The sequence below is a fragment of the Puma concolor genome, chromosome A2, assembly GCF_028749965.1.
Source record: "Puma concolor isolate L17-30 chromosome A2, mPumCon1.1.hap2, whole genome shotgun sequence".
NCBI lineage: Eukaryota > Metazoa > Chordata > Mammalia > Carnivora > Felidae > Puma > Puma concolor.
Genome location: NC_141668.1, coordinates 149,576,279 through 149,598,707, shown reverse-complemented (window position 1 = coordinate 149,598,707; position 22,429 = coordinate 149,576,279). Strand labels below are relative to the sequence as shown.

Here is a 22,429-nt window from a genome sequence, read left to right as displayed (position 1 = left end):
AGAGGAGCTGGGCTCATCTCCTGGCTTTGCCCCCAAGGAGTATGACTTCGGTCACCTAGATCACTCTGTGAGCTTCCGTACGATGGGGATGACTGTAATGTCTGCCTTTGCAGATGGCTGTGAAAGTGTGTAGCACAGCCCAGCGTGGGGTGGGCACCCTGGCAGTGCTGAATCTGCATCAGAGTGGGGGTAATTTTAACTTGGGGATCTTACGGTAATTTCCTTTCTTCCTACTGAGAGTTCTGCTTAGCATATATTTAATTTCTGTGTATATTTCAGTTTGGGGAACTTCTCAGTTCTTTGGAAATCCCGGGTTGCTCGCTTGTTGTCCTTGTTGGCGTGTGTACAGTTTTCAGTTCTGCCAGTGTCTTCCACGTGGTGTCCTTCCTCTCTCCCATCTGTCAGTAAAAAGGAGCATTGTTGAATATCCATGAAATCTTTTCTCATGTCCTCAAAACATCAGTCAACAAATGGATCTCAGGTGTGCCCTCCTCTGGGCGCTGGGCTGGCTGGGCCTAATGCCAAGGAGGGTGCCTCGGGGACCTGTGTGTCCAGGGGCTATGGGTGGGCTCCGAGGGAGGGGGCTGACAGGCAGGGGGCGGGCCCACAGAGGCCGTCAGAAGAGGTGCACGTCTGGGCAGGCGGAGGGGCTCACCCAGTCCTTCTGTTCTCCAGGTTGCTGTATAAAGCCATCGACTCCAATGGAGAGAATGTTGGCCCCATCTACAACTACCGCGTGGAGATCTCCATCTTCTTCATCATCTACATCATCATTGTGGCTTTCTTCATGATGAACATCTTTGTGGGCTTCGTCATCGTCACATTTCAGGAGCAGGGAGAGAAAGAGTATAAGAACTGTGAGCTGGACAAAAATCAGGTTAAAGTCACACACTGTTTGGGCTTCTGTCCCTTGAGCAAGAGAGGAGTGGCTTGTGTGTTGCCAGCTTCTTCCGTGCACACAGAAGGCATGCATCCGCTGGTTGTCCCGGGGACTCGGGCCCTGTTCACAGCACCCTCACAGCCAATTTGAGTCCTTGCTGGGGAGAGCGTGCTTCTCAGATACAGATCAGACCTTGTAATTGTGAAATCAACCCCACCCTATGGAGAAGTCAAAGAATGCTTAGGCCACCTTCTGCAGGCATGACCCACGAGTGATGGCCCACAATCTTGGTGGGGGATGTGGCCAGGGGCCGGAAAGCACCCACTGCTCCTCCCACAGTCCTTATGGGGGGGGTGGGGCATGGATTGTGTCTTATCTCCTCAACCTCGGCACTATTGATATTTTGGGCTAGATAATTTTCAGTTGAGCATTGTGTGCTTTGTAGGATGTTTAACAGAATCCCTGGACTATACCCACTCGATTCCAGTAGCAACCCGCTGCCCTGAGTTTTGACAACCAGAAGACCTCTCCAGACATTGCCAGATGTCCCCTGGTTGAGAACCAGGGTTGAGAACCAGAGTCAACCAGGTTGACTTAGGAGGAAGTAACCTATCACACTGCAGGAAAAGTCACTAACTTTAAACCTGGGTCTAATATTGCGCTGGTGTCATTCTCCCGTTATCCACTGCCTTGTTTGAACAAATCTGATAGCAGCAGGGGACTTTGGCTCTGATTGAGTGATGATGTGAGAGAGCCAGGAGACCTGCTCCTCTCTGGGCTTGTTGTAGATTGAGGGCACCCAGGAGTTGCTTTTAGAGGTCCCTTCCAAGGGGCGCCTGGGTGGCGCAGTCGGTTAAGCGTCCGACTTCAGCCAGGTCACGATCTCGCGGTCCGTGAGTTCGAGCCCCGCGTCAGGCTCTGGGCTGATGGCTCAGAGCCTGGAGCCTGTTTCCGATTCTGTGTCTCCCTCTCTCTCTGCCCCTCCCCCGTTCATGCTCTGTCTCTCTCTATCCCAAAAATAAATAAACGTTGAAAAAAAAAATTTAAAAAAAATTAGAGGTCCCTTCCAGCGCTAGAAGATGGTGAGGTGGAGATTCTGCTCTGGGAGTTTCCCCTGGGCCCTGGTTTGCTAGCACCCCCATTTGATGATGACATAGGAGCAGGGATCATCTGCCAGCCTGGCTTCCTGAGGGAAGTGGCTGTGGTAAGGCTGGCTGTCTCTGGCCGCAGCTGTGCCCTCTGGGGCAAAGAGGACAGGGACGGCTTGGTTTGTAGGAAGATGTTGCTTTGAGTTGTCAGGGCGTCCCTTCAGATCCCATAAGGGGTGATCAGAAGGAAGCCTGGTCCTGCTCCTCATCATCCCCCACTCCTCCCACCTCCCAGCCCCTGGAAGGAGAATGTCAGGGCGAGGCCCAGGCTGGCTGGGGTGGCAGGACCAGAGCTACAATCGTGTCAGCACTTGAGGTCCAGAAGAGGTTCGAATTGGGGGTCCCTGGAGTCAGTGTGAGGGGTCACAGCAGGGCCAGATTCTGGACAGAGGGAGCCTATCTGAAGTCAGAACCCAGGGTCTAAGCAGGAGAATGGAGTTGGTCTGGGTCTAAGAGCAAGTGGGGCCTTACACTGAGCCTACGGGGCTGGAGATCCCTCTGGGCTGCAAAGGGTGGACCAGTCTCAGCCCCAGAGTGAGAAGGACAGTGCTCTGGCCATCATTGCTGACCATGTCCTGGGGGCTCTGAGATGAACATGACAAGCTCCCGAGTGTCAGAAGGTCCCAGGCAGACACACACCATTAGACACGTGTGGTTAATACAGTCTGGCTCCCAAGAAGTGTCTCATGTGGATCCTGTCTTGGGGAGTGAGTCCAGCCTCTCTGGCTCCGCAGGATTTCTGTGCCTCTTGTTACCTGGCTTCCTTTCCTAGAGGTGCCAGAACCGCAGACATAATGCACCAGCAGAGAGGAAAGGTAGGGATGAGGCCTGGGTTAGGCCCTGCTCCTCTGCTTGTGCACCACAGAATCTCCAGCAAGGCATTTCACAGCTCTGGACTTCCATCATAATAAGGAAAATGGAAGCAGACTCGGTCCTCTGCTAACCCACCCCCCAGGTTGCTGTGAGGGGTTGATAAGGTGACGGAGCTAGAGGCCCTTGGCCAGTGACCAAGGCATCCGTGGGAGTGGCTATCGTGGTTTCCCCCTGGTCCACAGTCCCCCGCGGTGGGTGCCTGTCCATCCTTTCAAAGCGGGCAGAAGTATGTCCGCCTCCCATGGGTGTGCTCAGGACCCCTCCTTGCTCTTTTTTTTGCCGTTGCAGCGTCAGTGTGTCGAATACGCCTTGAAAGCACGTCCCTTGCGGAGATACATCCCCAAAAACCCCTACCAGTACAAGTTCTGGTACGTGGTGAACTCCTCGCCTTTCGAATACATGATGTTTGTCCTCATCATGCTCAACACACTCTGCTTGGCCATGCAGGTAAAAATGGAGACAGCCGTGGGGGTCATGTCTGGGCCTTCTGCACAGCCCCCTGCCCCAAATTCTCAGGGGGGAATGCCACCCCGTCACAAGAGAATGGGTTTGATTTTCTGATGAATCTAGGCTGTAGTTTGGCCAGAGTCCCATTCTGGCTAACAGCTGTCATGACAGGCATCTAGGATGGCCCTCTTGTTTAAGAGACCACCTCTACAGCATGACCATAGGTAACATTTCCCTGGAGCCTGGACCTGGCATTCAATTCTGTAAACATTTACTATGGGCCTCCTGCGTCCAGGGAGCATCTGAGGACTAAAGCTTGGTCTGTGTGGAGTTGGACAGACAGGCATTCCAGTCCTGCCTTACTCCTTACCAGATGGGCAATCTTGGCAAGGTTATTTAAATCCTCCGAGCCTTGCTTTCTTCATTGGCAAAATAGGAAATCTATCATATCTATGCCAGAGGTAAGGTTTGCACTGGAAAATTCACATCAGGCACTGGCACTGGGCCCGTCACAAAGTAAACACCCAGTGTTGAAAAACAAAACATAAGTCACATTGCTGTCCTCAAGGAGCTCTCAGTATGAGAGTGGGGAATCTTCCAGTTCATGGGGAAGAGCTTGACCTGCATTATAGCCACTTCTTGCTATACTGGGGGCAAGGCATGTAACTCCCTTCAGTTGGCCAAGTTGGTATTAACAGTGAGCAGGTCTGGCATTTATACTGTTGAGTAGATAATGCCCTAGCACAGAAGCCAAGGTCTAGATCCAGTTTCCACACAACTTGAGCAAATCAAACCAACTCCCAGTGCTGTTTAGAAAATGGGTCTAAAAGCCACCAGAGGGACATTTTCTGGCATGTTTTTGTAAATTTAAGAAGTCTTTATGAACGAGAAGGACCACATGCCAATGTAGGGAAGAAGTGTGAGGTCAAGATAATATGGCCTTTTATTGAACGTGGACCTAATAATGGCATCAAAATGATCTCCAACCAAATCCTACCTTTAGTCGTAGACATTTGGGTGGGTTCTGCCTTGTGCCTGGGTCAAGGCCCTGAACATAAACCCAGCCAGGAGGAAGGGTGGGTTCCCTTCATCCTGAGCAGAGGAAATGGATGTATTTCCCCTTCATCTTCCAATCATCCTCATTCTGTCAAGGCGCCCCTGTGCTTTGCGGTGAGTTAATCGCGTGCGCTAGAACCAGTGAAGGTTGCCTCCATGTCCAAGCAGAGGGTGGATGCCTACAGGGACCAGGGGGCTGGGGAGCCTCCTTTCGTGAGGCTGGCTGGGCTGGGTCTTCTGAGAACCGTGCCTCTGTCATCGTCCACAGCACCACGAGCAGTCCAAGATATTTAATGATGCCATGGACATTCTGAACATGGTCTTCACTGGGGTGTTCACCGTCGAGATGGTTTTGAAAGTCATTGCATTTAAACCTAAGGTGAGTAGCTGGACCCACCTTTCGAAGACTGTTGTTGAATCACCCCAGAGAAGCACACGCTTCCTGTTCATTGTGTGTTACTGAGTTACGCTGAATTGCTCTGGCCGATAACTGGGTTATCACCTGAGAACGTTAGAATCTGATTAGGGCATCTGGGTACATATTGGAAAACAAAACTACAAAACAAAACCTCATAAAAAACAATTCTGAGAAAAAGAAGAGAGGGGTACCGAATTAGGAATTTGCAGAATGGAAATTGTTTGAAACTAGGTTTTCAGTCTGTAGAATAACACGTCATGCTTTCTCAGGGAAACTTGCCTCATCGCTTGAGCACTGGAGACACTGTTTTAAACAGAACCCGTTAGAAAGAATTCAGCCTTGATTTTACTCTTAGGTTTCCAGGAGAAAGACTTTGGTTTTATTTGTTCTTGGTCTACAGCTTCTTTTTCACCTTTTATGGAAAGGTCTACCAGTTGGAGATCTCCTCCTGCCGTGCCACCTTTCGTTTATTTGACTTAGAAAAATTTCACTTGACTTTAAGACCAAACAAGCCATGAAGTTTGTTAAACTCTGTTGGGCTAGTCAGCATATCCTCTCGCCTTCAGGGAGGGCACGAATCCAGTCCCCTAGTTGTCAGTGTCTGTGGTTGAAGAGACTGATGGAACAGTGTCAAAGTGCACACACGACTTTGGGTCCAAACCCATTCTCCCCGTTTGCTAACGCGAGTGAGTTCCTTCACTGCTCTGCACTTCAGTTTCCTCGCCTGAAAAATGAGGGCACTGCTGGTTCTGTGTCACAAGGCAGCTGTGAGGGATAAAGAATCACTATCTGTGCCATGCTTAGAGAAGTACCTGGCATGTGGTAACATGCTGTGGACGTGCCGGTACTGTTACTCTGACCACCACCACCATCATCGTCAAGTAACGATGCCCCCTTGTTCTAAAACCGTAGACAGAGGAGCAGACCCCAGCGGGGCCGGGGGGACATTTGACCCTCAGCTTCTTTGCTAGAAAAGCCCCAAACCATTAGAATGAAATGGTGACAGAATTCAGTGACCCGGTTATTTGTTCATCTGTGTGTAAGGTATCCGATGACACTGATTTTACTGAGACTTCGATTACAAAGTGATGGTTTTCACATACTCCATATTTACATGGAATTCTAATCCAAAACTGTTCCTTTCTTTAATTTGAATTAATTTCTATGCAATCTTTATCAGATCTTTGTGGACCAAAAAGAAAGGACACTTGTAAGTGATCACTTGGGGTGATTGCAGTGGGGTCAAATTTGGCACTTTATGCATGGCCAGATGTTATTTACTGTGACTTGTCCATATCTACATACATAAGCATTTCCTCCTTTTCCAAATTCATCTTAATTTCCTTTGAGATTTTTGGTTTGCTTCCCTGTCACCTTTACTTCTTTGAACAATATTTGTCTGGACTGTTGAAAAAGGTTGCCAAATAAGAACATCAAAAGGACTTGAGAAGATGCAACACGGAACATATCTCTGGAACATTCTAGATGCCCTTACCGTGTCTTCCCCTGCCTGGTGATTAAGCTCTGAAGTTTTTGAGAGCTTATTCTGGGCTGAAGAGAAGGCACACTCACCCATGGCATGTATGTGTGAGAGAGCGCACGCGTGCGTGCGTGTGTGTGTGTGCGTGCGTGCGTGCATGCGAACATGCGCCTGCTAGCCGGCCGGCACACCAAGGGGCTCGTACACCCCTGTGCCCAGTAACCTGCTGAGACCAGACCTGGGAGGAGGGTTTGGTGGCATGTGATAAGAGTGGTTGATATCAAGAGGGAAATGAGTAGCTAATTTTTAATCAGTGCTGATTAATCAGGGTTTTAAAATGAGTGATTTCCGCTAGAAATTGTGCTGCTTTGTTGTTTTGCCCAGCAAGATATTTCCATAGCATAAAATAGCAATAGGAGCGTCTCTTTGCCTGCAGAGCACGGCGTCTGCATTCACTGAAGCCAGGAGAGACAGATTTTATGTTGAGGAGCAGGAAAGAATCAATTCACCAGGAAACAAAGCTCTTCTTAAAATGCTCCCAGACTTTTCCTTGTTTTTCTCTTCTGGGTTGACCAAGCAAACCCAGGTGAGGAGGCTTTCACCAAGAAGTCAGTGAGGCCCCTCCTCCCTCTCGGAGGAGCAGTAGGGCTGAGGAACCCAGTTGTAGAGGCTGCTGAGGAAGAATCTTCCAGGAGATGGACACGTGGGACAAAGGGTTGGGAACCCTAGCCCCTGGGTCTCGTCTCAGGAAAGCCCTTGTCTCTGTTTGTAATTTGTTGCAGGGCCCCTTGGGGCAGCATTCTCCATAGTGAGGGGAACACCTTCTAGGAAAGCTTGTCAGCATCTGTCAGGAGAGATGGGGTTGCAGCCCTTCTGGGATACAAATCCAGAGAGTGAAGTTGGACAAAATCCTCCCTGATGGATGGACGAGGAAGCACTGTCAGGAGGATCGGTTAAAAGGAGCTGTGAAACCTAACCATGGGGACTTCTGTATTCAAGAGGCTAATGGAGAGGTGGGGCCTCCCAGGAGCACACATTTAGGGAGAAGTCCGGGATCCGCACATCAGCTCACCCCACCTCCACAAGCAGGGAGGGCCGAGGTAGGGAACCCAGAGCTGGGAGCTGCCCTGGCCGGCGAGGCAGGCTCACTGCGTGGGAAGAGGTATTCTGAGTGTTGGTTAGGCCAGAGTGGAGGGTGGTAAGGAGCCGAAGAGCCCAAGAATTAGGGAAAAGCAAGCAAGCTGTTGAGTGTATTGTCTGCTCCCCAAGGGAAAACCCACCATCGGTGTTGATCTTACACGCTCTAGACTGCACTTTTGACTTGGAGGTGACTGTGCCATCCTCAGGTTGTAAAGGGAAGAGAGGTCATGACTTAAGTAAGAGATAAGCCACTTCCCTGGCCTTTCCCTCCAGTACTCTGAGGGGAAGCCACTGGAATTCTCTGATGAATTCTCTTGCTCCAGGGAGGGAGATTGAAAAGAAGGGCCTTTTCCAAAGTACTGGTCCCTGCAGGAAGTAAGGAGCACTTCCGTTTTCCTGAGGCCCCTCTTTGTGCTTCCTCATGTCACCTGTCTTTGTTTAGCATGTGCCCGAGGCCAGGTTAGCTGCCTTGGCTGTGGGCTTTTCTCCAAACAGCCACACTTTGTTCCCAGGTCTGCATTTTGATCTTGGCTCTACCTCGAAAATGTCTAATTTATACTCCTGGCCACTTGGGCTTGGGAAAGGTAAAGGGTAGTTGGGTTTGGGGGAAGAATAGAGTGTTTTGGTGCCATTCTCATACGTCCATGCAGAGCTGCAACACCATGGAGGCTGGTATCTTCTGCCACTAGCCCCCCGGGATGGCATTCCCTGACCCAGGGTCCCTGACAGGAATAAGGGCTCCTATCAAAGCCTTAGCAATCTTTTTCAAGGACGTCCTCCACCTCCTGGAAAGAAAATTTGATACTGTTGTTACAGCTCTTCAGTGACCACATCTACTCTAGGTGATTTATTCTAATGCCAAATAACACTTGAGACCAAATATCCCCTCTCCCTAGCCAGGACTTTGGGCCAGACTTCATGGGCTCAGACTGTGCCTGTTGCCTGGGTCAGGGGTGTGTACCATCCGCCCAGGAGTCCTCTAGGACGTGGGCACAATTTTGTGAGTGTAAGGGATCTTCTGAAGAGGGTTGACAAGATTGCCAAAACGTTCCAGGACCCCCAATGTTAAGCCCCTATTGCATTGGTTCAAGGTGATTTTCAGAATGGGGCACTTGGTGAATAGTGTGTAGGCCAATGGGAATGATCCAAAGGTAAGTACTGATAATTCTAGAAAAGCAAGGGAGGAGCTGTTTAGGAATAAAGTCCAAAGTAGGTACGCAGGTGGTGGCCTTGGCCTCAGGCAAACAGCCTGCTGTAACCGGGGTCGAGGGGGAGCAGTGTGCAGGGTGCAGAAGTGAGCAGGGGCTGGTTGTGTGCCCAGACAGGAGAGGAGGAGGAACTCGGGATTTTCAGCTGCTCTCTGAACCCTGGAGGCCTGAGTGTTACGGTGCCCTGCTGTCTCAGTGAGGCATCAGCCCCTCTCTAGAGGAGGTGGGAATGACCAGCATCCTCTCCTTAACTTTGGAGTTGCTGTTAAATCCAGGAAGGGAAGGACGGGCTCTGGCCCTCAGAGTAGAATCTGTGGCAAGGCTGCCAGTCAGATGCCTGTTGCCCGTGAATAAGGGAACCCGACACTTGGACGATCAGGGCACCCGCACAGCAGCAACTCAGCACCCCGACCCAGCTGCCTTGTGTGTTAGGAGGCCTCCCCACTGAAGGAAGCCGTGTGCTCATTTGGGTCCAGGTGTGAGCGCTGTCTCCTGGCCAGCCAGCAGGACTGGCGTGCTCAGCGGGCCTAGTCTGGTCCTCACAGGGGCTGGCCTTGGCCCCATCTGGCAGCCAAGAATCATGGATCATTGGGAAGAAAAGCCAGAAGGCGCTAAATGTGGCGTTCGTGAAGACTTGTCCCATTTAGACCTGTGCACACAGGTCGTCAGAATTGGTGCAGGCAGAATCCCTTTGTTTACCTGTCAGAGGCCAGAGAAGGGGGTCTGGGAGATGGCAGCCAACGAGGTAACATGTGACAGAGGACGGGAGGAGAGAGGGGAGCAGTGGGTGAGAAGTCATGGCAGTTGGGTGGGAAAATCTTACATTATTCAAGATGAAACTTTTAAAAGCCCAAACCATCAGTCAGTATCATAGCTTCCCCGTAAATGCACTTAGAGTGATCAACGGTAACCAGAATAAGCATCCCTACTCCAGTTATCAGGATGGCCAACATGTCCACATTTTCTATCGTGTCACCAAAGGCTGGGCTCTGCAGTGGCTTCCTTGGGGCCTGTATTGATCATGAGTTCATGGAACCTGACACTTCAAAGTACCTTCTGTTCTGGTTTTCTTCATCTGCACTAAGTGTACCCAGTTGTAAGCATGCTTGACCGCTTTTTATGTAATTCAGACCTGAAATTTTTTATTTCCAAAACATGTTCTGATTTCTTGAAAAGACATCGTTGATTTGCAGACAGAATGTCAGGAGGCAGCAGGCATAAAATGTGTGAGCCCACAAGAGGGAATATGTAAAATGTATGCCGTAGATAGGGAGATAGATAGATGGATTGATAAGTCACAGTCCTAGGGACATTGTGCCATCATGATCACTGTAGGATATGGAGATCCGAAGGATGATAGGATGCTAGGTCAGTGGAAGAAAGACCCTGCAGTATGTTGAGCAGCAGGCTCAAAGTTCCAAGGTAGATAGTGGGGTCAATAGAGGAGGGGATGGAAGAGTCAGCACAGAGGGTTTTCAGTGGGGTAAACCTGAAAAGACCCAAAATTCAGTGATGAGGACGTGAGAGAGAGAGGCAGAAGTGGACGTCAGGAGGATCTGAAAAGGTCCCCTCGAGGGGCTGGCATTTGGTCCGACCTTGAAGGAGGAAGTGGGTTTGGGTAGACAGAGTTAGGGCTGGGATTGTAGAGCCATCAGGAGCAGGGGAAGAACCTGTTGGTGGTTCTGAGGGCTGGCAAGGAGTCCTCCTGGCCTGGAGGGTGGAGAGGGAAAGGAGGAGAGCTGGGGACCAAGATGGATTCTCTCAAATTCAATGGGACACTTAGCACATCATAACCCTTGATGGTCCCTTTCCTTTGTGAGACCTCCAGTGGGCTCCCTAGACGGTCTCCTGCCCCCCAGCCCAGAGTGAGTTCCCCTGGCACAGCTCTGTGCCCTGGACTATGTGCATTGCTGTGCCTCTGTCCTCGTGTGCCCAAGAGCCCTCGGAGGACAGAGCACACCTTCTGTAACTCTTGCATGCATGAGGAACAGAAACGGTTGCTGCTTGAAGGGCACAGAATGGAGAACGTGTGAAATGCCTGGTCACAGTGCTCTTTCACTGGGAAAGAGAAGGACGTGGTGTGGCTGGGGACCCCATGGAAGGAGCAGGGAGAGGGCCTGCTGACTCCCCTGTGTAAGGGCTGAAGTCCTAGAAAGTGTGAAGTCATGATCCCAGGCACAAGGGCAGGATTTCCTGGTGCTGCCCCTCTGCCCCTGCCCTGCAGATGCTCTGCTTGGCCTGGTGCTGCTCAGGGCCATGGGTCTGCGCCGTGACTGTGTGCACGTGTTTGAGTGTGTGTGTGTGCCCTCTCTCACACATGCAGGTGCCCCCTATCCTGTGTCCCTTTCTACCAGTGGATGGTATTGTTGCCTCCCTCTGGCTCTCCCACCCTACCTGGTTGCCATGGGTGCTGCGGGGCCTCGGATATATCCCCGTATGATCCGTGTGGCGTTTCGTTCCTACGTGCTCATAAACGTCTGCCCCCTGCCTGCTCTGTCCAGGGGTATTTTAGTGACGCCTGGAACACGTTTGACTCCCTCATCGTAATCGGCAGCATTATAGACGTGGCCCTCAGCGAAGCCGACGTGAGTATGCGCCCGCTGTGGCCGCCCGCCTCGTGTTCTCTCTCTGTCTGTGCACATTCCGCTCCCTGTCCCGCACTGGCATCACCTGGACAAGTCACAGGTCCCAACTTCACTTGATCTAAAACCAGGCATTTCTAATGAGAGCCGTGGACAAGAGGCTTGTGAGGGTAGAGCTTTATCCCAGGCCTTTCCAGACACAGATCACCTTTTGGAGGGCTGACTCCTGCAGCATTTCCCAAGTCACTGGTAGGCAGGGCGAGATGGGCGTCTCTAATTGTTTTTATTCGCTGTGTCAGCAGCAACACCCAAAGTGATGTACCTGTAACGTGTGTTTGTTTTAGGGTGATTTTTCAAGTAGCCGGGTGGCATAATGCTAGAATGTTCCCCTTTTATAACACTGTCCTTTTCTTCTTTTTTCCTGTTGTGCTTCCTCTCTGTGGCTTCTGAATGCTTGCCCTAACAGCACTATTTCACTGATGCATGGAACACTTTTGATGCCTTAATTGTTGTTGGTAGCGTCGTTGATATTGCTATAACTGAAGTGAATGTAAGTAGCAAATTTTGTGTCCTGTAACGTGATTGTTTTTGTTAAGTCTAACACTCGGGTGCCTAGAAACACTATCCATGGGCCTTCCTGCACTTTAGAAATTCAGACGTATGCTTGTTTTAAAAGACGAACATTTTGTAGTCGCCCCCTTCCCTCACCCCACCCCTCTCCCCCAAAAGAGAGTGGAGAAGTAAATGTAGAATTGCCATTTTGGAACTAAAGCATTATTTTTTTTTAAAAAAAGTTCTTGTTAAGTTCTTAAGGGCTTGGAGTTAATGTATGTGAGTATGTGGACATTATCACTCACTAGCTGTGTGACCTTGGCTGGTCACCTGACTGCTTTGAGCCTCAGTTTTTCTAGCTGCAAAACGGAGTTCATAACGTGTGCCCTTGTACCCACAGCAGTTCTGTGAAGGCACAGGAGGGAAACTTCACAGCCACACCATGAACCCGTGGCAGCTGCTGCTGTGTCCTCACCTGTACCTTGTGTACCTGCTGAGTCTGGCTGGTGGCACTGGGGAATACCCGCTGTCCTAGCTCCCCAAACGATGATGTAGGTCGAAGGCTGCCCTGGACCAAGGGAAGGGGGGCCTCGTGTGTATTGGGAGAGGGTGTCCATTCTCCATTGTTGCACTTGATCAAACCCTTTAGTAAGGAAACAAGTGCAGTAGCAGTGTGGTAGGTGGAGTGACCCCCACCCTTCAGGAAGCATCCTAAGAACCCTCCTTCACGGGGAGCACTGCCTCCTGCCAGCTCCTCTTGCATCTAGCCCGTGCCTAAACCAGAAAGATGTGAAGCAGAAACGGCCCTGCTCGCCTGGTCTGTCCCCAGTTCGTCAGCGAGTCTGAGTGGGTGTCTGACATGTGTACCCCTGTTGTGTAGAGCCCGTTGTGGGGATGAGTGGAGCATGGGGTAGGACTGCTGTGTGGTGTTGGCTTTCTGCTCCGTGTGGCCAGCCCAGCCCTCCTCCCCAACCCCTGGCCGGGAAGAGGCCTCCTTGCTCTGCCTGGCTGACATTTGCAGGGTTGTACAGCCCATCCTGGTGTCCAGACAGCCTGTATCAAACAGGGACGGTGCAGTCCTTTTTAATGCCACTGCTTCGGGGCCAAGCTAATCCTGGAGCACAGAACAGTGGGACAGCTGCTGGCCTGGCACTCCTCAGGCCTGACAGTCAGTCCTGGTCCTGGTTCAAAACTGACTTGTTGGACCCGGGGCCTCAGTTCCCCCCATGGATCGACTGGGGTGAGTGCTATGTGCCCTTCCAACTTCATAGGTATGTTGGGGTGAAATTTTGTGAAAATATCTGCTATAAAACCTAACATATTAGGGAGATACAAAGCTATTATTCCAAGTGTAGATTTTCCGTGGACAGATAGGTAAAATGGACTATAAGACAGGTCCACGAGGGTGTGATTTAAGCCTCATGACACCCAAATCCATGCCACGACAAGGCAGCAAAGTGGTATTTTACTAGACTTAGGAAGATACACCCTCCCTAACCTCCATAAGCCCAGACTTATGTAAATTCCACTTTATGTGAAATATTCCATAACTCAGCTATAAAGTTGTCATTCATAACGTGTAAGTTATGCTCGGTTATAAAATAATCTAATGCTAATGGCAGAACAGCAGGACCCTAACTGGGCTGCCAGGGGCTCTCTCCTGAATTTATGACCAGACATATGCCTGCTTAACTGTCTCCTGATGTAAACCGCTTAGAGCCTTCATCAAAGTATGCTTACGTGGAAGTTCTGGAACAGACCCTTACGTAAGTCAGAGATGGCCTATAATGGGGATGAAAATTGAATAAGCTACAGTTTCAGCAGGTCTCCCTGGAGTGCTCTGTGCTCAAAGTGATGTGCAGGCAGTGGGCATAACTACTTAGTTTCTGGGTACCAGGATGTGGCCAAGGTTTGTTGGCCGAGCCAACAAGCCAGCTCTCCAGTGCCTCAACCACCCGCTGGCTGGCAGGGTGTGGCGCTGGTGGCCTCGGTCGACAGCACGTGCCCAGCTTCCTGGCTGCCCTTCCGTATGCTGGGGGCAGGCGTGCACCACGCCCATCCCCTCTAGCCCAGCCTTGCTCATCGGTGTCTCACACGTGTCCTCCCTCGTGTTGTATCGGACAGTCAGGAAAGCTGCAGGGGTACAAGAACCCACACTGGATTTCCTAGTTAGCACTTGACTTTGAGGTGTCTGCACAAAGCAACCTTTCACTGGGCCCATTTCTGGCACTCAGTTGGACTTTCAAAATCACACTGGTGAACAGTCTCCTACTGTTTTCTAGTCGGTGACTTTCCCTGCGGTCAGATCTAGCCTGAGACAAAACCTCCCTCAGCTGGTGGCCAAGCCGGTTGTCCACTCTGGTAGAAGTAGAACCCCTAGGGGAGATTGGCAGCTCTGTGCTGGGCTGCATTGCACAGCGATTGCTCAAGGCCACCTTCTCATTCACTCAGTCTCTCCCCGCACATGTCCTGGGCACGTAGAATTCGCGGGTCATGGGCACAAAGATAGAAGAGACCAGATGTCCTCAACCCCTGATGGTATAACTGGGTGGAGCTGGGAATTCCTACATCGCCCTCTCCTGCGCATGCCTAGTTCCCTGGTAGAGCAACTCACATCATACCCCTTGCTGGCCTCACCCCACAAGACCCTGGGCCAGATCAGCTTGAACGCCCTTGGTCCATGTTGGCTGATTTTAGCTGCAATAAGTCATCATTTTTTGCGATATTTAACCTGCTGTGCTCTCTCCCCCAATCTCTGTCGATCTTCCTTTTCTGTTACCTAATTGATTTTCATGTTGGTTTTATTTTTAGAAAATTGTAGCGGCAAGTATATATAAACATATATACGGTGATGTCGTTAAAGCAAAAGCACTCTAAAGACTGTATACTTGTTTTTGGCTTCCCCCACCTGTGGTTTTCACTGAGTTTCACAGGGTGTGCTATGTATGGCTCAGGGCCATCTAAATTGTTTCCTTTCCCCTGTGTCCAGTCTCCAGCTGGGGTCTGGGCCAGGGCCGTCTTGGTCAGTCACGCTTGGCTCTGTGACTTGCCAACGTAGTCCTCGAGAATGATTGATCTGGCCCGCAAATGAGAAACCTAGCTTGTGCTTACACTGTTTGCAGAAACATTTTGGATGGCCCTTTCTGTTGTCCTGCTTGATGCTTACCCAGCCCTCTCCTGCTGCCCCCGCCCCACATACCCTACCCTGCTCTGACAATGGTCTGATGGCTCTCGAAGACTTGTCTTTATCACATCTGGTCGTAACATCACCAAGCTGCTAAAATGTCAGATGGCGACTGGTAGGCTCGCTTTTGCTCCCCCTCAGATGCCTGTTGGTGCCTTGAATGGGGAAATGACAGAGCACCCCATTCTCCTTAACCCGGGCGGTGGCTGTTGCCAGCACGGAGTCTTTTCCCACTGTTGTTATTGCTGGAGAGGCAAAATATTTGTGCAGAAACCGTGACTGCCTTGTTCTCACTTACTGAAGAGCATGTGAAAAGTCAGTAGGGAGCGTACTCCCAGGGACCCAACAGTTGTCCCTGACCTGTCAGGTACCCAGTTTGGACCAGGTGACCAACAGCTGTGCTCAGCTTCTGGTCGTTCAGCTCTCCATTCCAGAAGCCAGCCCTTTTCCAGGGACCAGGTCACTGACTTCACAGACTCAGCATTCCCATATACAGAAGCTGCCTCTCCCAGCAGTGTTATGTGCCCAGTCAGAAGTAGCCAGAGGGAAGTTCCCCATCCCATCCCCTGCAAAGAGTGGGATGCCTTGAGTTAACTGGTTCTGGGATGCCGGTTTGCTTCCTGTCTGAATTGGAAAACCACGTCATCTCAGCCTTACCAGGAAAAGATGGGAATTAATACAGCAAGTGCAGACTGATCTTTGGTTGCACTTGGGAAACTCAGGGCTTGTTTGGTTCCTATAGTTGCTGGGGGCTGGCCCTGGCCCTGCATCTCAAGAGCCTTTCACTGGTCTTCCTGTGTGAAGAGGCTGGAGGGAATGTCAGGAGAGCTCCCAGGGATCTACAGAGATTTCTGGGCCCCTGCATATGGTTTGGCCACCTGGGGCTGAGGGCAGTCTCTCTGTGGGGCTCCCAGATGAAGACACTGGCACCTCATGGTTAGAAGGAGCTGCCCAGGCCCACTAGCCCAAGGCCAGGGGTGGCACCGCAGTCCCCTCTGTGAGGACCGGCCATGCAGCCCCGGCGATTGGTTTTGGAAAACTCCCCAGGGAGTGAGCTCTTTTCCGGTTTCAGCCTCTGAGAGCATCCTGTCATTGATTCTGGAATCGCATAGAGAGTCAGCTCACCCACGTTCCCACCGCACGCTTCACAGCCTGCTGTTTCCGAGCCCCCCCCCCCCACCCCCAGGGGAAAGATGGGGATGCATTCTAACCTGTTTACATTGTTAGAGTACTGAACCCTCATCAACTCCAGTAGAACCCACTGCTCAGCTGTAATGGCCTAAGTGGGCTTTTCTAGGGGCCCCACTCGTTATGGCCAATCCACACCTTAAAGGAATTTGCTGGTGTGAGTGACCATCTGAAGAGTGCCCAGCTTTACCCCGGCCTAGGACTGCCATTCCCCTCTAGCAGGGCCTTAGAATCACCTGGCAGCTTTTCTTTCTTTATTTTTTTAGTGTATTTATTTATTTTTGAGACAGAGAGAGAGCATGAGCAGGGGAGGGGCAGAGAGAGAGGGAGACACAGAATCCAAAGCAGACTCCAGGCCCTGAGCTGTCAGCACAAAGCCTGACGTGGGGCTCGAACTCACAGAGTATGAGATCATGACCTGAGCTGAAGTCGGATGCCCAACCGACTGAGCCACCCAGGCGCCCACCTGGGAGCTTTTAAAACTCCTAAAGCCCCGGCACACGCCAGCCCAATTAGAGAAGAATCTTTGGAGTGGAACCCAGGCAGTAGATTCTGTCAAAGACCCCCAGGCAGTTGGAATGTGCAGCCCAGGGTGAGAGCTGGCCCGCCCTTTGCATCTGGCTGGCATTTGTAGTTTGGGCAAAGCCATCTTTAGGGTCCTTCCAATCCGTAAGATATTTTGGCAACTTGCGCCGTCCCCCGGTGCGGCCAGCAGCGTCCTCCCCTGCACCTGTGCCCCCTGGCCGGCGTGGCGCTGAGCGCAGGAGAAGGTGTCGCAGGCTGCGCTGGGGGTGCACGTGGATTGCTGTGCTGTTTGTTGTCTCTGCCCTTGCTGCATGTTGTGCTGACCTGTCCCTCCACAAATGCTGTCTTGTCCTCCTCTTTGTTTTCCTTTTTTTAAAAGGATATCCAGGGTTTCAAGTTCCTAGTCTAAGATTTGCCATACTTCAAAGATACCAGTTGGAAAAGAGATGTCCCCCTCAAAAGTCAGTTTGGCTGCTGACTTCCCACATTGTGAGGGGGAGGGGGTGGTGAGAGGTCCATCCGACTTGGAACGGGATGTGGAGGACAGGCAGAAGGGGCTGTGGCCAGGTCGTAGCCAGAGAGTGTCTTCCCCGACCAACAGACCTCTTATTCTTGCAGGTCGGACATCTCCAAAGTATAACTGTAGAGTGCTCTCTCTTGTGCACCCTCTGGCCCCCTTGAGCACAGGCAGGCAGGGGTGTGCATGCTCACACACACCCTTATACTCATGCCCTTGCACTCTGGCTGCATGGGTGCGACCCAAGCCTCGTGCTGACAACCCTGAGGGAGATGGGGTTGGGAGACAGAGGTTTGGAAAACTAATTCCTTCATTTGTTAAAGTCAGAAGTTAAAAACCATCATCTGTCCCTTTAAGGGGATGTTCTTTGTCTTGAGGTGAGAGAAAAGAGGAAAATAGAAACAGTGACAGGGGCTTGGCCTGTGCCATTGGAGAGTTTGCATTCTGAGCATCCCGGGTGAACCAGGAACCCCCTTTCCACCCTTTCATAACCTGTCAGTCCTGGGCTTGTCACACTGCTGAATTTCAGTAGTGATGTGACATGCCCAACTCTTGTTTTCTGTGATTTTTGTATTTGGTCTCAGGAGGCAGCTGTTAATAAGAGTGAGATTCCAGAACGGAGCCCTTTCTTTCCCTGTATCCCCAGGGAGGAGAACCCCTCCCTCAGATTTGTGTGCACATCTATGTGTGTGCATATGTACCTTAGCTGTGCAGACACACCATGCAGAAGGCTCCCTAGAAACCCTGGTAAATACTCAGCAGCCCGGGCCCCCAACCAGAAGAGGCTCATTCCTTTGCCAGTTACCAGGTAGACCGGCTGCTTCCGTGGAGCTGGCCCTCCTAAAGGGAACAGAGAGGCTGTTCCTATCTCTTGCTCAGTCTTCTGTTTAATTTCATGGTGCCTCCCAACGTCCGGAAGAGCTTGCTTATGACCTCTTTCCACTCTCCTAAACACTTACTGAACATCTAATGAGTAAGTGCCTCATGCAGGGCACCAAGTGGAGTGAAGCAAGGTCCCACCCTCAGGGGGCCCCCAACCTGAAGAAGAGGCAGGTGTCCACTGGGTGGCGAGCCCTGTGGTTCAGCCCCCTGGGGCCCGAGTGAGAGGCACCCAGCCAGACCTCAGATGAGGTGGAAGTATGGAAGCTCAGGGCGGGCTGGTCCCATGCTGCTGCTTCCCAGGAGTCACACGGTGCTGAGCGCCGTCCTCTCTGCCAGCAGTCTGGGCTGTAGGCTGGGCATTAAAGCCCCTCTCCCACCCACACTGACTTGGTTTGCTCACCTACACCACAAGGGCTGTAGGACACCTTGCCCAGGCACGTGGCCCAGGAGGTGTGTGGGCCACAGGCAGGTGCCAGTCTCCCTGCCCCGTTCAGTAGCCTCATTCTGTTCCTCGGGGCTAGGGGTGGCCTGAAGAGCAGTTCGTTCCCTGGACCCACAACCCAGCCTCAGCCAAGAGAACTAGTCTGCCCGTGAGATGCAGGGTCCCACCGCGCATTTCTGTCTTTGGGAGCAACTGAGGTCCTGTAGTGTTCTCTTTCACTGGATGCCCGCCCACCTTGGCGCATTGTGTCCCAGGATGTGAATTAGAAAGTAGCGTGTCTGAGCCTGTGTCCGAGGCTGCCCACCCTCAAGTCCAGGTCCAGGCAGAGCCCCTGGCATCTTCTCAGGGAGGGAGCAGCTGCATTGTCCTGGGACATTAACCACACATTGTTATAAAGGGGGGAGGGGCCCATCCTTCTGAACCACTGCTTCCTTTCCATTCATTAATACATTTTCAATCTTTGATTTCTTAAAGCCAACTGAAAGTGACAATGTCCCTGTCCCCACCGCTACACCCGGGGTAAGATCAGTGATGAGTCCCCCCGGGGCTGGGCCTTTTCCTTGACCATGCTGAGTTTTCCACTAGTGTTTCTGTATTCTCCATGATTGTCCTTCCAGAACAGTGTCTGCAGTGGTTTGCATTCATCATCAGTGTCCAGTACTCTTGGCCAGCCCGGCGTTCTCCTCTTAACACACTAGACCACGTGGGCATGCATGTGCTGTGTGGACGCGGTTTTCCAAGCCCTGTGTTGTTAGCATGTAACTCTTCCTTTCATATCATGCTTTTTAAGGTGAAAAGGCCCTAGAAACACATCTTCAACTCTTACCTCTGTCACCTTTGTTTGCCTCTGTTGCTGTTTTTCTGAAAGTGTTGCATGTTCTACTTTGCATTGGGTTTGACCTCTCCATGATAACCCTTCAGAACTCTGAAGAGAGCAATAGAATCTCCATCACCTTTTTCCGTCTTTTCCGAGTGATGCGGTTGGTGAAGCTTCTCAGCAGGGGGGAAGGCATCCGGACACTGCTGTGGACTTTTATAAAGTCCTTTCAGGTAAGAGCCCCACAAGGGGCTTATCTGTTGCTCCTGAAGACCACATGTGAACCAGTGAGCATCCTCTGTCATGGAGGACCGGGACTCCCTTCGGCATGGCCACTGGGATCCCCTGAGTCGATAGAGGGAGTGGAATGCGGAAGGCACCTGACCCAGCCGGACTCAGTGAATCAAACAGGATCACTCGCTAAGAGGAAACCAAAGGCAGTAAGGACCCACAGCTGAGGACAGGTGTAACCTTTCTAAGACTAGTAGAGACGGGGAGCCTCGAAGCCCCTCAGTCCTCCCTGGGATACCCAGTGGTGAATGGTGACATCTGAGAGAGGGCAGGTCCCAGGTGACCCCTGCAAACCTAACAGCCTCCTGCCAGGACAGCTTCTTGGGCTGCCATGGTCCTATCTGTTGGCCGGTCTACACACGAACCAGAGACCCCCTCACCCGGGCCGGCACACCATCACGGAGCAATGTGTTACCCAGTGCCTGGAAGGATCAGAGCGTTGAGGACATTTGGGCATAAGCCAAGCCTCCCTTGTCATCTGTGACTCTCCAGGCTGGTGCAGGCTGGTTCTAGTCTATTCCTCAACCAGGACCCGGCTTCTCCGGTACTGTCTAGTACTCCATCCCAGACGTTCTAGTCTTCTAGATGGAATTAACTGAGGACAGGGTACAGATTCTCATCAAAAAGATTCACCTATGTAGGGGATTTGTAGCTATGTGCAAATCATGAATCTTTCTTTGTTTGACTATCTTTAATTTGAAAGTAATAAACATTCACATTGAGAAGTAACACCGGTTAACATCCCACATAGCATTTTTCTGCAGTGGGTGGGATTTTAACACATAAAGGGAAGGGATGGCATCTGGGGAAGGGGGTAGATCTAAAAACTCAAAGAAGGAAAATTCCAAATCCTGGCAGGGGAAATGAGGTTGTAGGAAGAACCAGGCACGAAGCTCTGAGAGAGAGCAAGTGGGGCCTCACGGGAGCCTTGGTCTCGGCAAGAGACAAAATCCCAGATGTTTGTTATTAATATAAAGTACCAAAATCTGAGAACGAACTGCTGTAAAAAATGGAATAGTTTTACGTAATCGTGTCATCCTCGCTTTTCAAGGAATTATTAAAGTTTTCCTTTTTAAAGATTTGGTCGCTGTAGATAAATTCATTTCACAGGGTGGTAGTTCACAAAAACTGAGAAACGGTGCCAAAGGAATTCTGAAAGACTCCGTCATCTAGGAAGAAAATGCGTGTAGGTGTGGTGAGGAAAGCCTGGAACTAACTCTGTGGGGCTCTGATCAGCAGTTGGCAGTCACAGATCCAGAGCTGGCACAGGTCAGGGAGCTTATAGCCGCTGGCTTTCTGGTGGCCTTTTTTGAGTAAAAGGGAAAGCGGATGCTTTAAGCATGTGCGCTTGGCATTGAGTTCAACAACCCGGCCTCTGCCTGGAGGCGTGCACGTGCACAGACATCTCCTGTCACACAACATGATGTAGAAAAGCAGGTGAAGATTATGGATTGAAGGACCCGACACATATATGTGTATTTAATGTTCAGTCCTAAGGAGAACCCAGGTTTGGCCACCACCCGGCTAGCTCCTTTTCTTCCCTGACCCAACCCCCAACTCTGGTTCCTTCAGGAGGTGTTCATTTTAAGAAAGCTATCTTGCTTTCTATAGCAGCATCTGGAAAGGGGTTCTTCTCCTCTGCCCCAGCAGTGTCATTCCTAAGACCTCCCCTTAAAGAAATACTTCAGCAGACACGGGAGATTTTGCATAAAGATGTTCCTCTGCAACGTGATCTACAGTAGCCCCTCGCCCCCATCCCAAACATGCCCACAAAAGAAAGTGGAAGCAATCCAAACATCCAGTGTTCTGGAATGGTTTGATCACTTATGGTAATTTCACAAAGGAATCTAATGACGGATGTAAACGTTGTTGTGAGGGTGATGTGTCTGCATTGACACTGTTTCGGATCAGGGCACACTATTAATGATGGTGGAAAGCACTTCTGCCTGTAGCTTCATAACACGAGGCGTACAGATGGATGGTGCCCTCAGGACTGAAATCATCGTGCTGGGCTGTGGTTTAAAAAGTCCTTGTTCACTGTTGGCGTCCTTTCAACACAACCTGGAAAAGAGAAGCATGTGACCCTGTGTTGGGTCTTCATTCTGCACCTGAGCAGTCACGGGGGGTGGAGGGGGACACAAGAAGCTGGTACTGAGCCAAAGGCTTCCTCTCTTCCAGGCACTGCCCTATGTCGCCCTCCTCATAGCCATGCTATTCTTCATCTACGCGGTTATTGGCATGCAGGTAAGCACCAGCCACTTTCCCCCAGCTTCCCCTTCTCTGGGTAGCCCCAGATCTGTGGCAAGATTGCCTTGGCCAGGCAGAATGGAAAGACAGGGTTATGATTTTCCAGCCAAACGCCTTGGCTACTGAAGACATATGGAGATGAGAAGGACGTGGCTCTGTAGGAGAGCACTCCATAGGAAAGCACCTGTGCCAGGGAGAGCCAGGCTCAGGAGCCAGCAGAGGTAGGGATATGCCAAGGAAGGCTGGGTTTAGTGGTACTCCTCACCCCCCAATCTGAGTCCTGGGAGACTCAACTGATTGAGAAAACCCACAGTTGGTTTAGCAACAGGAAATGCAGCACTTAAAAAAAGCTGTAGTTGTTCTAGTTTCTGTACTGATGTAACTAAGGAGATATTAGTGATACAGAAGGCTGTTTATAGTCCGGAAAGTTAGGTTTTATCGCAACCAAGTGAGATTTTCACTTGAGACCGGTGGCTCCCAGATGCTGGGGCTGGGGCTGAACTGGAACCATTAGTTGGCATCGGTAGCACCCCCTTTAAAAAAGAAGCATGA

The 22,429-nt window shown here is 51.0% G+C and overlaps 1 protein-coding gene across 18 annotated transcripts in view; it reads left to right on the top strand.

Annotated features, from left to right (window-relative positions):
* CACNA1D (calcium voltage-gated channel subunit alpha1 D) overlaps nucleotides 1-22,429 on the top strand; it is a 303,873-nt gene that overhangs the window by 245,721 nt on the left and 35,723 nt on the right. For 6 of the 18 annotated variants that reach the window (XM_086697894.1, XM_086697896.1, XM_086697895.1 and 3 more), the window contains 8 exons: nucleotides 676-877; nucleotides 3,190-3,348; nucleotides 4,673-4,783; nucleotides 11,152-11,235; nucleotides 11,699-11,782; nucleotides 18,997-19,041; nucleotides 19,444-19,572; nucleotides 21,809-21,874. In XM_086697894.1, the coding sequence (XP_086554020.1) occupies nucleotides 676-877; nucleotides 3,190-3,348; nucleotides 4,673-4,783; nucleotides 11,152-11,235; nucleotides 11,699-11,782; nucleotides 18,997-19,041; nucleotides 19,444-19,572; nucleotides 21,809-21,874 (880 nt within the window). The remainder of the gene's footprint in view (nucleotides 1-675; nucleotides 878-3,189; nucleotides 3,349-4,672; nucleotides 4,784-11,151; nucleotides 11,236-11,698; nucleotides 11,783-18,996; nucleotides 19,042-19,443; nucleotides 19,573-21,808; nucleotides 21,875-22,429) is intronic. The other 12 variants (XM_086697909.1, XM_086697904.1, XM_086697907.1 and 9 more) reach the window with 5 other exon arrangements.